The sequence below is a fragment of the Carassius carassius genome, chromosome 24 (assembly GCF_963082965.1).
Source record: "Carassius carassius chromosome 24, fCarCar2.1, whole genome shotgun sequence".
NCBI classification, from domain to species: domain Eukaryota; kingdom Metazoa; phylum Chordata; class Actinopteri; order Cypriniformes; family Cyprinidae; genus Carassius; species Carassius carassius.
In genome coordinates this window covers 18,779,822-18,792,461 of record NC_081778.1, presented here as the reverse complement: position 1 = coordinate 18,792,461, position 12,640 = coordinate 18,779,822, and the positions used below count along the sequence as shown (strand labels likewise).

The following is a 12,640-nucleotide window of genomic DNA, read 5'->3' as shown; positions in this document are numbered from 1 at the left end:
ATGCATCTTGACACATGGCATGAATGGAGATGTGATTGATCAGTGTGTACAGACTAATCACCCAGACTAAGCATTTTGACACATCGATAAGCTGCAGTCAGCAAACATACCCTGGATATAAAAACATCTCAAGTGTTCTGCAAAAATGTACTATTAGATATGTTAGAGGAGACCATTGAGACTCCTTTATTTTCCCCTTTTTTGGTTATTGGATTATCCCCCAGTAACCAAAACTGTAAGTACAACACCCCCTCCCTATAGATTTATATTATAACTGTGGTATGTGGTGTGCTATTATTTCTAAATGTTAAGTTAGAACAATCTGTCAAACTATAAGTGCCTAAATATAACAAATTATATAGGCCTATCCTACGTAAACAAGTAGGGTTTGTTAATTGTTAACTATGCTATGACTTTATTGCAGTTATGTTATCAACCAACTTTTTATGTGTGGATGATGTAACGAATGCACACATGAAACGATTGATCCAATTGCAGTGTTTTAATAGGGTAATCCAAAAATCAAAATCCAAAAACAGGCTAGAGGTCAATAACAAGAAAAGCAGTTCATAAACCATAAACATGAGGGAACACGAGAAAGATGGGTGACGGAAAACAAGGACTCCATTAAACCGATAGAAACAGACCGGTTTATAAAGACAGGTGAAAACGATGAAAGTGGACACCCAGGGAAACACAGACCAGACATTGTGACATTACCCCCCCCCCCCCCCCCTCTAAGGAGCAGCTAGCAGATGCTACACCGAACAAACCAAGGAACACAGAGACCAGGAGGGAGGTGGACTGGTGGAGGATAAGGGCGAGGGACGAGGGCCAGGTCCATAGAGGGAAACAGAGACAGGAAGTGAAAAAAAGAATTATAAACCACACAACAACAAAACAAAGAGGCCAGGAGGGAACGGAAAGTTCAGGGGCCCAGGGCAGAGCCGACAGGGCAGGAATCCAGGGTGGAGCAGGTGGAACTGTGCAGCGCAGAAGACCACCACAGTGGGATCGATGGCACAGGAGAGCAAGTTTGGTTAGGTAAGCCTGAAATAGAGAACATGAACAGGTTAAGGGTGGCCTCCGTGGCCCTGATGAGATGGTAAATGGTCTCCATGGCCATTACAGGATAGGACAAGCGCTCAGGAAGTTCCGCAGAGACAGGACGAGCACTCAGGAAGTTCCGCAGAGACATGAAGAGGCTCTGGTAGATCCGCGATGATTTGACTGGGGTCAGGAAGATCATTGGGGAACTGACTTGACTCTGGAGGGACCACGGGGACCTGATTCGACTCTGGAGGGACCACGGGGACCTGGTCAGTGGGGACCTGACTCGACTCTGGACGGTCACCTGTGGCTGCCATCTGGTGCAGTGGCGCTGGGCCAGCGGCCATCTTGTGCTGTGGCGCTGGACCGGGGGCCATCTTGTCTGTAGAGATGGGTGTGGTCTGTGTATCCCATTGACTATGATGTTGAAGGTAACCCCCAAAAGTCCAGGACCTCCAGCCCATTCATCTCCCACCCAGGCAAAGGGTCATCCAGGCAGTTGTTGAATAGGTCCCTCAGGGCCTCATCATTATACCCCAGTCCCACTGCCATTGTCCAAAAGACTTGAGCCAAACCAGCCACCTCACTCCCCTTCTGACGGAGGGTGGTTGGGTTCAACAGTCTCCCCATCCGCTCCTCTATGGTGGTTGGGGAACGGATACGAAATCCCACACCGCTGGATCTGGGCATGCTGGAGTCCTTCTGTAACGAATGCACACATGAAACGAGAGATCCAATTGCAGTGATTTAATAGGGTAATCCAAAAATCTAAATCCAAAAACAGGCTAGAGGTCAATAACAAGAAAAGCAGACCAAAAATAAGAAACATGAAGAACATTAGAAAGCCGGGTGACGGAAAACAAGGACTCCATGAAACAGATAGAAACAGACCGGTTTATAAAGACAGGTGAAAATGATGAAAGTGGAGACAGCTGAGTGCAATTAACAGGTGTGCAATTAACAGTGATGAATGGGACAAAGGCTAGTGGGAAATGTAGTGCCTGCAGTGGGGTGACTATGGGGAAGTGAGACCACTAGTGGACACCCAGGGAAACACAGACCAGACACTGTGAAAGATGATAGGACAAAAGACCATTAAAAAAAAATAAACATTTAAGCAAACAAACAAATAAACCTTATGAGGGAGCTAAAACAGTTCACACTTCAACCCCCGCAATATTCCCACCAAAACTATACGCCCTTGCTTGCCATCCATCCTGAGGGCAGCCGGAGTGACTGACAGCTCCTGCTGCGATCCACAAAGATCCACGCGTCAGTGAGCAATAAGGCCTCCCCGGGTAAACGACCGAGATTGGCGCTAAACTGGGTAGTTTATTGAGTTAGCGCTAATTCACATTTAATGACGCTATTGATTGGAACACGCGGGTGTTTGTGTTCTAACAGCCTCTGTCAAACCATTCAGATGAGCTGGGTACACCTTTATAACCGCGGAAACAAATGGCGCAAAGCAAACAGATTGACGGGACGAGCTCGCGAGAGAAAAGCTGCGATCACTCCGGGTCAAATAGCAATCAAGCGGCACTCAGACAAAGCGGAGATATCTGTGACCAGACTCCAAATGAGCGCGACACAGAGAAACTGAAAGCTCACAAGTGCTTGCTCTTGATCTCTATTTGCTCAAACTAAGAATTGGAGATCTTTGCTGTGTGCGCGCACACACATAGAGCTCAATCTATCACCCCAACACAATCCCGTGGGAAAGGGAACATAACACATCCGCCTATCATCAGATTAATGGGTTAACACCCGGCACGTGCCCATAATGTGCTCCCGGGGACACGGACAGACAGTCCCGTCTTCAGTGGGCGACACAGACGTCTATCGATCTTCGGTATGTGTTTGTGTCTGTTCGGTGTACTAGACTCAAAGCGAGGGGAAGAGTGATGAGAATGTCAACAGTGCTTGCTCTGCTGACAGTATGTAAGGACTGTTGACAAGTTAAAATGAAGCCTCACACACGATCTCTCAGGAATAATAGGGCCCTTTTTCTTTCTGTCAATAACCGTGAAGTGTTTCTGGGTGTGTGCTTGCACTCAAATAGTATCTGTAAAATATGCATAATATGGAAATAAAAGCAAGCCCTCAAGTTGAAACTGTGGCCTGGTTTAATATGGTTGACCAGGCCAGGCGTTCACACATGGTGGGATGTGAAGCTGGTTATTGTCCATGTTTCGCTGAGTACACAAACACTGTTAGGAGTTGAAGACACACTCAATGATAATTTGTTGACGTTTTTGTTTGTTTGTTTGCTACTCTGAAGAATGTGCAAATTTGAGGGTCATATAATGCAAGTCGATGTAGCTTTTCAAATGCAATATGATTTTTAAGTTGAACCAACAAGCACAGCAAATGATCTGGGTTGATGGACTGTTTTTATTATTTTATTTTTATTTTACTGTACACAGAAACCTATAGCCTATCTCTTCGATCAATGCACTGCAGCACATGTAATTATGGTTACTTTGTTTTACTCTTCTAGGTTTTTTTAATCTTTATTTTTAACATTTAAAATGTACTTCTGTCTGGTCATATATGCTGTCCAGAGTGCTCATGTTATTTATGGCATTTTTACTTTATTAAAGCATGCATTCAGATTTGTCTCCATCCAGTTAGCAACTGATGAACAGAACCAAGTCTAAACCAAACATGTCAAGTTTTGTCCTTTGTGATAATCTGGTTCAACTGGATGTACATCACAGAACAGAATAAAAAAGATACTATTGTTGCATCTTGACTTTAAGACAGCAATAATTTTTTAATGTATATTTTTAATGTACACATAATATAAAATGTAAAACTGTTTAAATAAAGGTAACATGCAGCATAGAATTATTTTTTATTCCAACTTAAATATTTAATCTTCAATTATGGTTTCAAAATTTAAGTTCACTGCTTGACATTTTAGTTCAATGAAGACATTTACATTGAATAATTACATAAATTAATTCAAATTAAAACCTTACAAAAAAATGTTTTTACGGTTAATATTGTTAATCTGCCTTTTAGTATGTTAATTAACAAGTGAAAATCAAAGACTTCATTTGATATCAGCACTGCATGTTAAAATTTTGTTTGTGTATGTTCAAATGCAAAACATGCCTTAAAAATAAACTTTCTTGAAAATTTCAGGCAGGTTCCATTGTAACATTAGAATACTTGTCTCTCTCTAACCTTGGATTTTCTCTCTTCTTTTCCCTCCATCAGTTCGTCTCCCCTCTGCGTTTATGAATGGGACCTGCAGCCATTGTCTCTGTGTCAATCACACACTCACACACATACCCAGGAGACACACAATTGACATTTGGCAGATTGCTCTGTGTGTGTGAGTGTGAGAGTGTATGTGTGTGTTTTAGGTTATTAAGATAAGGCAGGTATGCCGTAGGTTCTTCATTAACATGTTAGGGGATCTCATCATCCTTTCTCCTCTAGCACTGTGGCCGTAATTGAGTAAGGCTATTAGACACAGAGTGATCATGCCTGTGTGATGGCAGGAGGGGGATGGTGGTGTGCCCAATGGTGGAGGACGGAGTCTTATAACTGCATGACACAGTGTGGGTGTGCATGAGAGCATGTCTATATATATGTGTGTGTGCTGATGGGATAGGGCTAAAGATGATGTCGTTTTAGGCAGACTTTAATAGTCCTGCTAAGCAGCGGGTAATTGGCCATATCCTGAGAAGAGAGGAGAGATTGATTCAGGGTTGCCTGCATTTAAGTGGACCCCTTGGAGGGGTGAATTTTAAGCTGTACATTGTGGCTATAGTGCCACTTGGCATCTGTAACTACACAATATGAATGTGAGAAATGGATATACCAAAAGAACCTTTTCCCACCATAAAGAACCTTTTGTGGAATGGAAAGGTTCCATGGATTTTAGAGTTTCCTCATGGAACCCTAGATACCACTAAAGAACCTAAAAGTGCAGTGATTTGATCTAAGGTCTTTTGGATAGTGAGATCTCTCTCTCTCTCTCTCTCTCTCTCTTTCCAGAATATTTATTTTCAGCCTTTCAAGGATATGCTGATGGTCTCTTCTTCTTGAATCACATTCCAGCATAGTAGATATTGGCTAAAGAAAGTCGTCCCTTAAAACTGTGAATGACGCTGACAGTAGGGCTTGTTAAAACAGGAGGAGGAATGAGTGGTGCCAATGATATGGGAAATACAAGCAAAGGTGTTTCAATGTGACCAAAATTTACTCTTAATCTCAGAATGATAGTGCACTGTAACAAAAATATAAAAATAATATATAATAGTATAACATTTGAAAGCATAATTGAAATGTACACCATAGTGAATGTCAATACTGTATAAACATCATAATTTCCCAAAATGCTACAAACTTAAAAAGCTGTAGATTCATGATACAATATTGCCACATGATATTTCTTCGCAACGTCTTCTTTTTGTTTAGAAATTAAACACTGCCATCTTGTGGTTGATGAGAGGTTTACATTCTCCCTATTGCCATTGTGCAGGGGTGTCCAATTTCGGTCTTTGAGGGCCACTGTCCTGCAGAGTTGAGCTCCAGCCCCAGTTAAACACTCCCGAATCATATAATTAAGGTCTTACTAAGCGTAATAGAAGCTTTCGGGCATGTGTGTCGAGGCAAGCTGGAGCTAAACTCTGCAGGACAGTGGCCCTCCAGGACCAAGTTTGGACACCCTCCCTTGTCATTGTGAAATACGCAAAAGTTTTTGGTTGAAAAAGGAGAACTTCAAAAATCTGCTTTTGCATGTCTAATTAAGAACTTACATTGTACAGAATAAGTTACCAGAATTTTACTGATAAATTAAGTCACAATGAATGTTCCAAGAAGATTAAAGGACTGTATATTTAATATTTATTTTAGCCTACTTTTAGGCCTTTTTGTCATTACATTTTATAGAACCTCTGACCTATTACAATGTTTGTTGCTGTAAAATGTATAATAATACATCTGATGGTACAATGAAAGGCCACATAATGACGTTTAATTCATTTAAATGGGCTCTGCAGTAATTGAGCAATAAAACAAAAACAACCAAAATTGTTAACCACACACACACAGACAAACACACACACACACACACACACACACACACACAACTACAAATCCTATACAAAGTAACTAAACAACATAGCCTACGCTGCAACATAGCCTAACTGAAATCTAAAATGTGATTTTTACTACCGTTTATAACTTTTTGTATTTAACCAATTAGCATGTTTTGCTGCAGCAGTTTTACATTCTTTGCCCTTTAAACATCTACAGTATCTGACTGCGCTTCATTTCCACACGAAGTGCGACGCTGTTGAAACGCAAAACTGGCAATTTCTATCGACTGACGTGCAAGGAGAGAAAACACGGCCGGAGAGGGGAGACATAACGTGTTAAATTACTATACGACGGTCCGATAAATTCTGAAATGTACATTAACACGGTAAACATTTTTTAATGCTATAGCTGAATACTGTATACGGTTGATATTATGACTAAGCGCCGTGTCGTTATCAAACAACATCACTATCGGTTACAAATCTCACCATAAGCGGATTGGTTTAGCCCTATTTATTAACGGCAGCCGAGCCTGGCGCCTCTCAGCACCCCCTCCTCCGCGGACCAACAGAAACGCTTTATCATCAAAGCGATTTAATTAGCTATATTTTATTATTTGTTATCAGTCTAAGGATAAGTACTGGAATGCGAAATGTAAACCAGACCCGAGTCTCTTCGCGTACACGATAAGCAGAGTCTTTAGGTCCAGCATCCAGTCATGTTTCTTGTGCATCAGCTGCTGCAGATCTCTGTGCTGCTGGATGCGACGTGGTGGCTGGTGGTTTCTGCCAGCCCTACCGATGATAATGTACTGCGGACCGGCCATGGAGAGCACGGAGAACCGGGCCATGAAGAACCCCATAAAGATTCTTACAGCACATTCGCCTCCGAGTTTCTCGAATCCAGATACCTTTCAGACGAAGGTATGATGGACCGTAACGCTTCATCTGAAGCCTTGAATGCATGTTTTTGTGTTGTTTCTCAGTAGGCTATGTGAGTGCAATTCATAAAAGCACTATGTAGTGAATGGTCACCCTCTGATGCCATTCCTCGACCACAGGCCTATTACATAGGTTAATAATATTGTCTTTTTTTGATAATTATTAGCAGTATATACAAGGGCGTAACTTTGGGTCTACCATTGGGGGGGTTAAACTCGCGGCATATTTATTTATTTATTAATTTATTGTATTCTTTTCTTGTGTAAAAGGTAACATGCTAATTTGCATAATTTAATTATGCAATCCCCCCCAAAACGGGTGACTGTATTGGAGCAAACAGCAGTTACAATTCAGTGACATTGGTTCTACACAGTCCCTGGCACCCTCTGGCTTTACCTCATAGGACACTGGCAAACGAACATCTAGCTAGCCAACTCCAGTCAACAAAACAAATCATCAGCTAACTCAGTGTTTCTCAAACTTTTCTGCCATTCCCCACTTCAGAGGTAGGAAAGGGTTTCGAGCCCCACCTGTCCCCAATCACCCCAACAAAATGTTAATAAACTAGGCTTTAAGTTTAACTGTTAAAATGTATTTTATTAACATCACATTTTAAAAACTTTTAAAGATTTAAAAGATTTAAGATTTTAAAGACGCTAGGTGGCCTTTGTGGGTCATAAAGTGATCTAATAATTTATTAGTTTTTTTCTCAAACCTTTGTGTGTGTGTGTGTGTGTGTGTGTGTGTATGTGTGTGATAAAAGAATGTTACACAACACGCTACATTACGCAAACTTTACCCAAAGCTAAGGTTAAGAAACTGACATTTAACCACACCATAACCAGCAAGTCATTGTGACTCCCACATTGCAATGTATTAGCATACAAATATATGATACATTAAATGCTAATTTTTGTAGTAGGACTTGCTGAAACCAGTTCATTAATGTTTTGTGTCTAATGTCTCATAAAGGTTACCCCTTCCCAACTGCACCCCCTGTAGACCCGTTTGCCCGCATCAAAGTTAGTGACTGTGGAATAACCAAAGGATGCATCAGGTGAGCAGATGGAATAAAGGTTCAAATTAGTCTATAAACAATAGTGCCAGTGTCAAGCTGTATTGCAATCAAACTGCAGTCTGCTGTGCTATCCAGTACACTCAAGTGTGATTGATTTCAATCTGAGTAGTCAAGCTGCTACTCATTGTTGTTCAGTGAAATGTTCTGGAGTTTGAAATATACATTTGCACATCATGTAGTAGGATATTTGAATGTATGTTTTGATGGTTATTCTTAAAGGGATAGTTCACCCAAAAAATCAAATGTCATAATTTACTCATCCCACTGACTGACTATAATTTTATGTAGAAATAAATATACAATGAAAATAGATTTTTTCAAAATGTTTGTAGAGGAAGTCAGGTTTGGATTGACATGAATGTGAATAAATGAATGAATAAACTGTCCAGATTTTAAGTGTGACTCACTTTGTCTTTCTCTCAACCTTTCTGTTGCTGCAGATATGGCAAACCAGGCTGTGATGCAGAGACCTGTGACTACTTCCTGAGTTTCAGGCGCATTGGCACAGATGTGGAATTTGAGATGAGTGCAGACACCGATGGATGGGTTGCTGTCGGTTTCTCCTCTGACAAAAAAATGGTAGAGAGAGAGAGGGATTGCATATATATGGTGTGAATGCTTTCAGACCTTTTAAGAAATACACAATAATATTGTTGTCGTAGGGAGGTGATGATGTCATGGGCTGCGTTCATGATGATAATGGACGTGTACGGATCCATCATTTCTACAACGTGGGCCAGTGGGCCAAAGAGATCAAGCGCAACCCGGCGCGGGACGAGGAGGGCATCTTTGAAAACAACCGCGTCACATGTCGCTTCAAACGGCCTCTTCACGTGTCGCGGGAGGAGACGCTGGTGGACCTGCACCTGAGCTGGTACTATCTGTTTGCTTGGGGACCTGCCATACAAGGTAAAGAAATTCAACCTCATTTTAAAAGAATAGTTCCAGTGGATCCAGTGATAGGTGTCATCAGGATGAGAATCTAAACAGTTGATAAAATATGCACAGATCAAGCACAGTTTACAGGCAAAATATAAATAAATTATGAAAAACAGTCCAAAACTGTTTATGTTGGTAGGTTTTTGTTGTAAGAGGACAACAGAGGATAGACTTTTTCTAACTAGAGGAAGTGTTATTACTGATTATAGACTGGTATTTTGGACAGAAGTGATGGTTTAAAGTTAAAATGCCTTGATGGATTTGTTACTTACAAACACGCAGCTTTCACTTCACAAGACGTTAATTGATGGACTGGAGTCGTGTGGATTATTGGGATGTTTTTGTCAGCTTTTTGAACTGATGGCACCCATTCACTGCAGAGGATCCACTGGTGAGTAAGTTAATGTAATGCTGTAAGAAATTATGTAATAAAACATTTCTCCAAATCTACATCCAAGGCCATAGCCATGTCTTGAACATTTGGGGGGACCAGGAGCACAGAAATGTGTCAATGCTGCCCCGCGACTTTTCTTAATTAAATAGATTTAATACTGAATCTCTGAATAGCTGTCGGTTATTTAACATTTCTATAGTAAAAAAAAGTTGACTAATATTAATTATTTTCACCTTACGTAATAGTGCAGCAGAGCAGTGCAACAATTTCAAATATTGGGGGGATAGTCTGGCCATTTCTAATTACTGGGGTGTTGGTGGTTATGGCCTTTTCTACATCTCCATCTTGGATGGGCTGAGGTTGAGTGAATATTCAGCAAATTTTCATTTTCAAGTATTACTTTCGGGCTTCATATTCAGCTGAGTTTAATATTGCCCTATTTATAGGGATTTTGTTCTTTTTTTCTTCTCAGGTTCCATCACAAGGCATGACATTGACTCCCCACCGGTGTCAGATCGCATGATAAGCATCTATAAATATGAGGACATTTTCATGCCTGCCACAGCCTATCAGACATTCTCTTCTCCCTTTTGCCTCCTCCTCATCGTTGCTCTTACCTTCTACCTACTGATGGGCACACCATAACCAGCAAAGCCATGTCACTGGAGCCACTATTAGCACGATTGTGTGCCAACTTTACAGTATTAGAAACGGCCATCAATAAATTGCAATTCTATAATATCCTCAGTCTACATACACTAAGGAGGTATTTGAACTGTGAATTAATATTCAGTTATATACCATGATTCTCATTCAGATGAGATAGTCAACCACACACTTACACACTACAATATATTTAATTGTGATAAGAGTTGAGTCCCCCGAATTATATATTACAGTAGGTATAGCCTACAATAGTTGAAACAAACTGAGCCAAATTAATATTAATATTTAGTATACTTAAAGTGTGGTCAAATTAGTAAAAATTTAAGCTAAATTTAGTATGCAAAAAATTCCATTGTGCATCACTGTCAAACCAAGCAGCTTTCTATTAGTCATAGCTGTAAATCCATGAAAAACTTGAACCCGTTGTGAAATATTTCGCCTTTGGATTTCACCCACAAACATTTATTACCATTTATTAAGGCTGTGGATTTCAGAGTGACACAATGAATGCCTGTGATTGACTACGCAGCTTACAGCAGTACATATAGCCCCTACAGCACAAACACACATAGATAGTATTCATAAAACATTACTTATTTACATTACATTTACAAACATTATTTGATGATGCATGCCAGCAAGCTAGCCACATCTGAGCCATTTAGATCAGTTTCCACTGGAAAAGAACCAGTCCAAGAAAGAATCATCTGGTTTTCATTCCAGTGAATTAAAAACTTTCTATACCAAGGACTTCATGCCATCACAAAACTTACAAAGAGTCCAATAACTGATTTGGATCACACCAGTTAGTGTGGCACTTTTTAAAAAAATGTCCTGTAATAACACTTGTATAGCAGACTGAAGAGTAACATGTAAAGGTGTTTAGAAAGGTATTTAGTTTAAAAAATGTTGTTATATTCACCTTAAGGTATATGTGGAAATGTACTTGGAGAAGTGATGCAATTGTTTTTTAATGTGTGCAGGCCAGAAGTAATAATGGTATGTAGCATGAATGAAGATATGCTTGTTATATTTTAATATATAATTGTGAAATTTTGACATTGACAGTATTAGAGATTATGCAATAATGAGTGTGCATAGTGAAGGACTGTGAGCCATTGGGATTTTAAACATGTGACATTCAAGCTCCTACATCATTAGCAACTTACATACCTTCTGACAGGTTTACTGTGAATTCTCTTTGTAATTGGGAAAAAAATATGCCTGTTGGTCCTAAACACAACACATACTGCACTTTTAAAGAAAGATATGAAGCTGAAAATGTGTATTGTTGTCATTATTTGTCTGGATAAAATTAGAACTTTTATCCAGTGTCTGAACTCGAAGTAGGCTACTTGACACAATGTGGCGCCTTGAAGAATAGGATTTGGATCAACCTAAAATATTTGTTCACTATTTCATTCAGTCATCCTTTCTGTAGGTTAGATTGTTATGCCAGTAGATGCCGACAAGTGACTGTCTTTGTTATGCCACCAGTGAGCCAAAAATCGATTCATTCACTCACTCAAACCATTCATTAAAACACTGGATATTATGATATGAGTCTTCAGAACACACACACACACACACATATATAGATAGATAGATCTATATATATATATATTTATATTTATATTTATATTTATATTTATTTATTTATTTATTTATTTTAAAATTTTTTTAGGAGCATTATTAACTAAATAGCTTTGGTTACCAAAGACTTCCACTATATGAACCAAAAATAAGAAATTTCTTGAAATAACTGTTTTATGTTCCATGGAAGAAAGTAAGAAATTTGGAACGGCTTGATGGTGATGACGACTAGACGGATTTTATTTTGGTGTGAATTATGCCTTTAAACCACCCGCCCACATCAAATACGTCATCTTGTGATTCCCCATCCCCATACCGGGGAAACCCGTAAATTTCTTGTATCTTAATAATATAATGTTGTCCTTCGTTTCACTAATACACATTTTCTTATTTTTGTAAAGTATGTCTAGGCTAAAATGGCATAATCTAATATATTTAATATGTCTAATATACGGAGCTGATTTCGTCATCATAACAGCCTGTAAAACGCTTGTATTGATAAGGCTAATTGTAATAAATAAATAAACACTTTAACCCTTTAAACCTTAGCTTATTATTTTATGTAATGCGATAAATTCACATTTATTACGTTCTATTTTGACATACCCAAGGCAAATAAATTTTTATTAATAAAATGTTAAAATTAAATGTAGACTATCTAATATAAAGGGTATTGTATAGTTATCATTTAATTTTCTAAATATTTGTTCCACTCACATGAAGTGTTAACATCTGAATGACAGAAAAGAATTATCGAAAGTAAAACTTTTTAGCAAGGATGCTTTACGTTGATCAGAAAATGATGAAAAGACATAATTTTACAAAAGATTTCTATTTCAGATAAATGTTGTTCTTCTGAACATTCTATATTCATCAAAGAAACCTGAAAAAAAAATCTACTTAGCTGTTTTCAACACACTA

At 39.2% G+C, this 12,640-nt stretch overlaps 1 protein-coding gene across 1 annotated transcript; it reads left to right on the top strand.

Annotated features, from left to right (window-relative positions):
* Positions 1–6,415: 6,415 nt before the first annotated feature.
* Positions 6,416–10,474, top strand: LOC132103646 (DOMON domain-containing protein FRRS1L). The gene is made up of 5 exons (XM_059508739.1): positions 6,416–7,031; positions 8,022–8,106; positions 8,568–8,706; positions 8,790–9,036; positions 9,933–10,474. The coding sequence occupies exons 1-5, from the start codon at positions 6,827–6,829 to the stop codon at positions 10,103–10,105; spliced, it is 849 nt and encodes a 282-aa protein (XP_059364722.1). The 5' UTR covers positions 6,416–6,826; the 3' UTR covers positions 10,106–10,474.
* Positions 10,475–12,640: the final 2,166 nt, after the last annotated feature.

Bases quoted from the DNA above. Each gene is read 5' to 3' on its own strand.
- LOC132103646 (XM_059508739.1), top strand. From the start codon at position 6,827: ATGTTTCTTGTGCATCAGCTGCTGCAGATCTCTGTGCTGCTGGATGCG. The intron at 7,032-8,021 runs GTATGATGGACC...TGTCTCATAAAG, and splicing joins CAGATACCTTTCAGACGAAG to GTTACCCCTTCCCAACTGCA. The intron at 9,037-9,932 runs GTAAAGAAATTC...TTTTCTTCTCAG, and splicing joins TTGGGGACCTGCCATACAAG to GTTCCATCACAAGGCATGAC.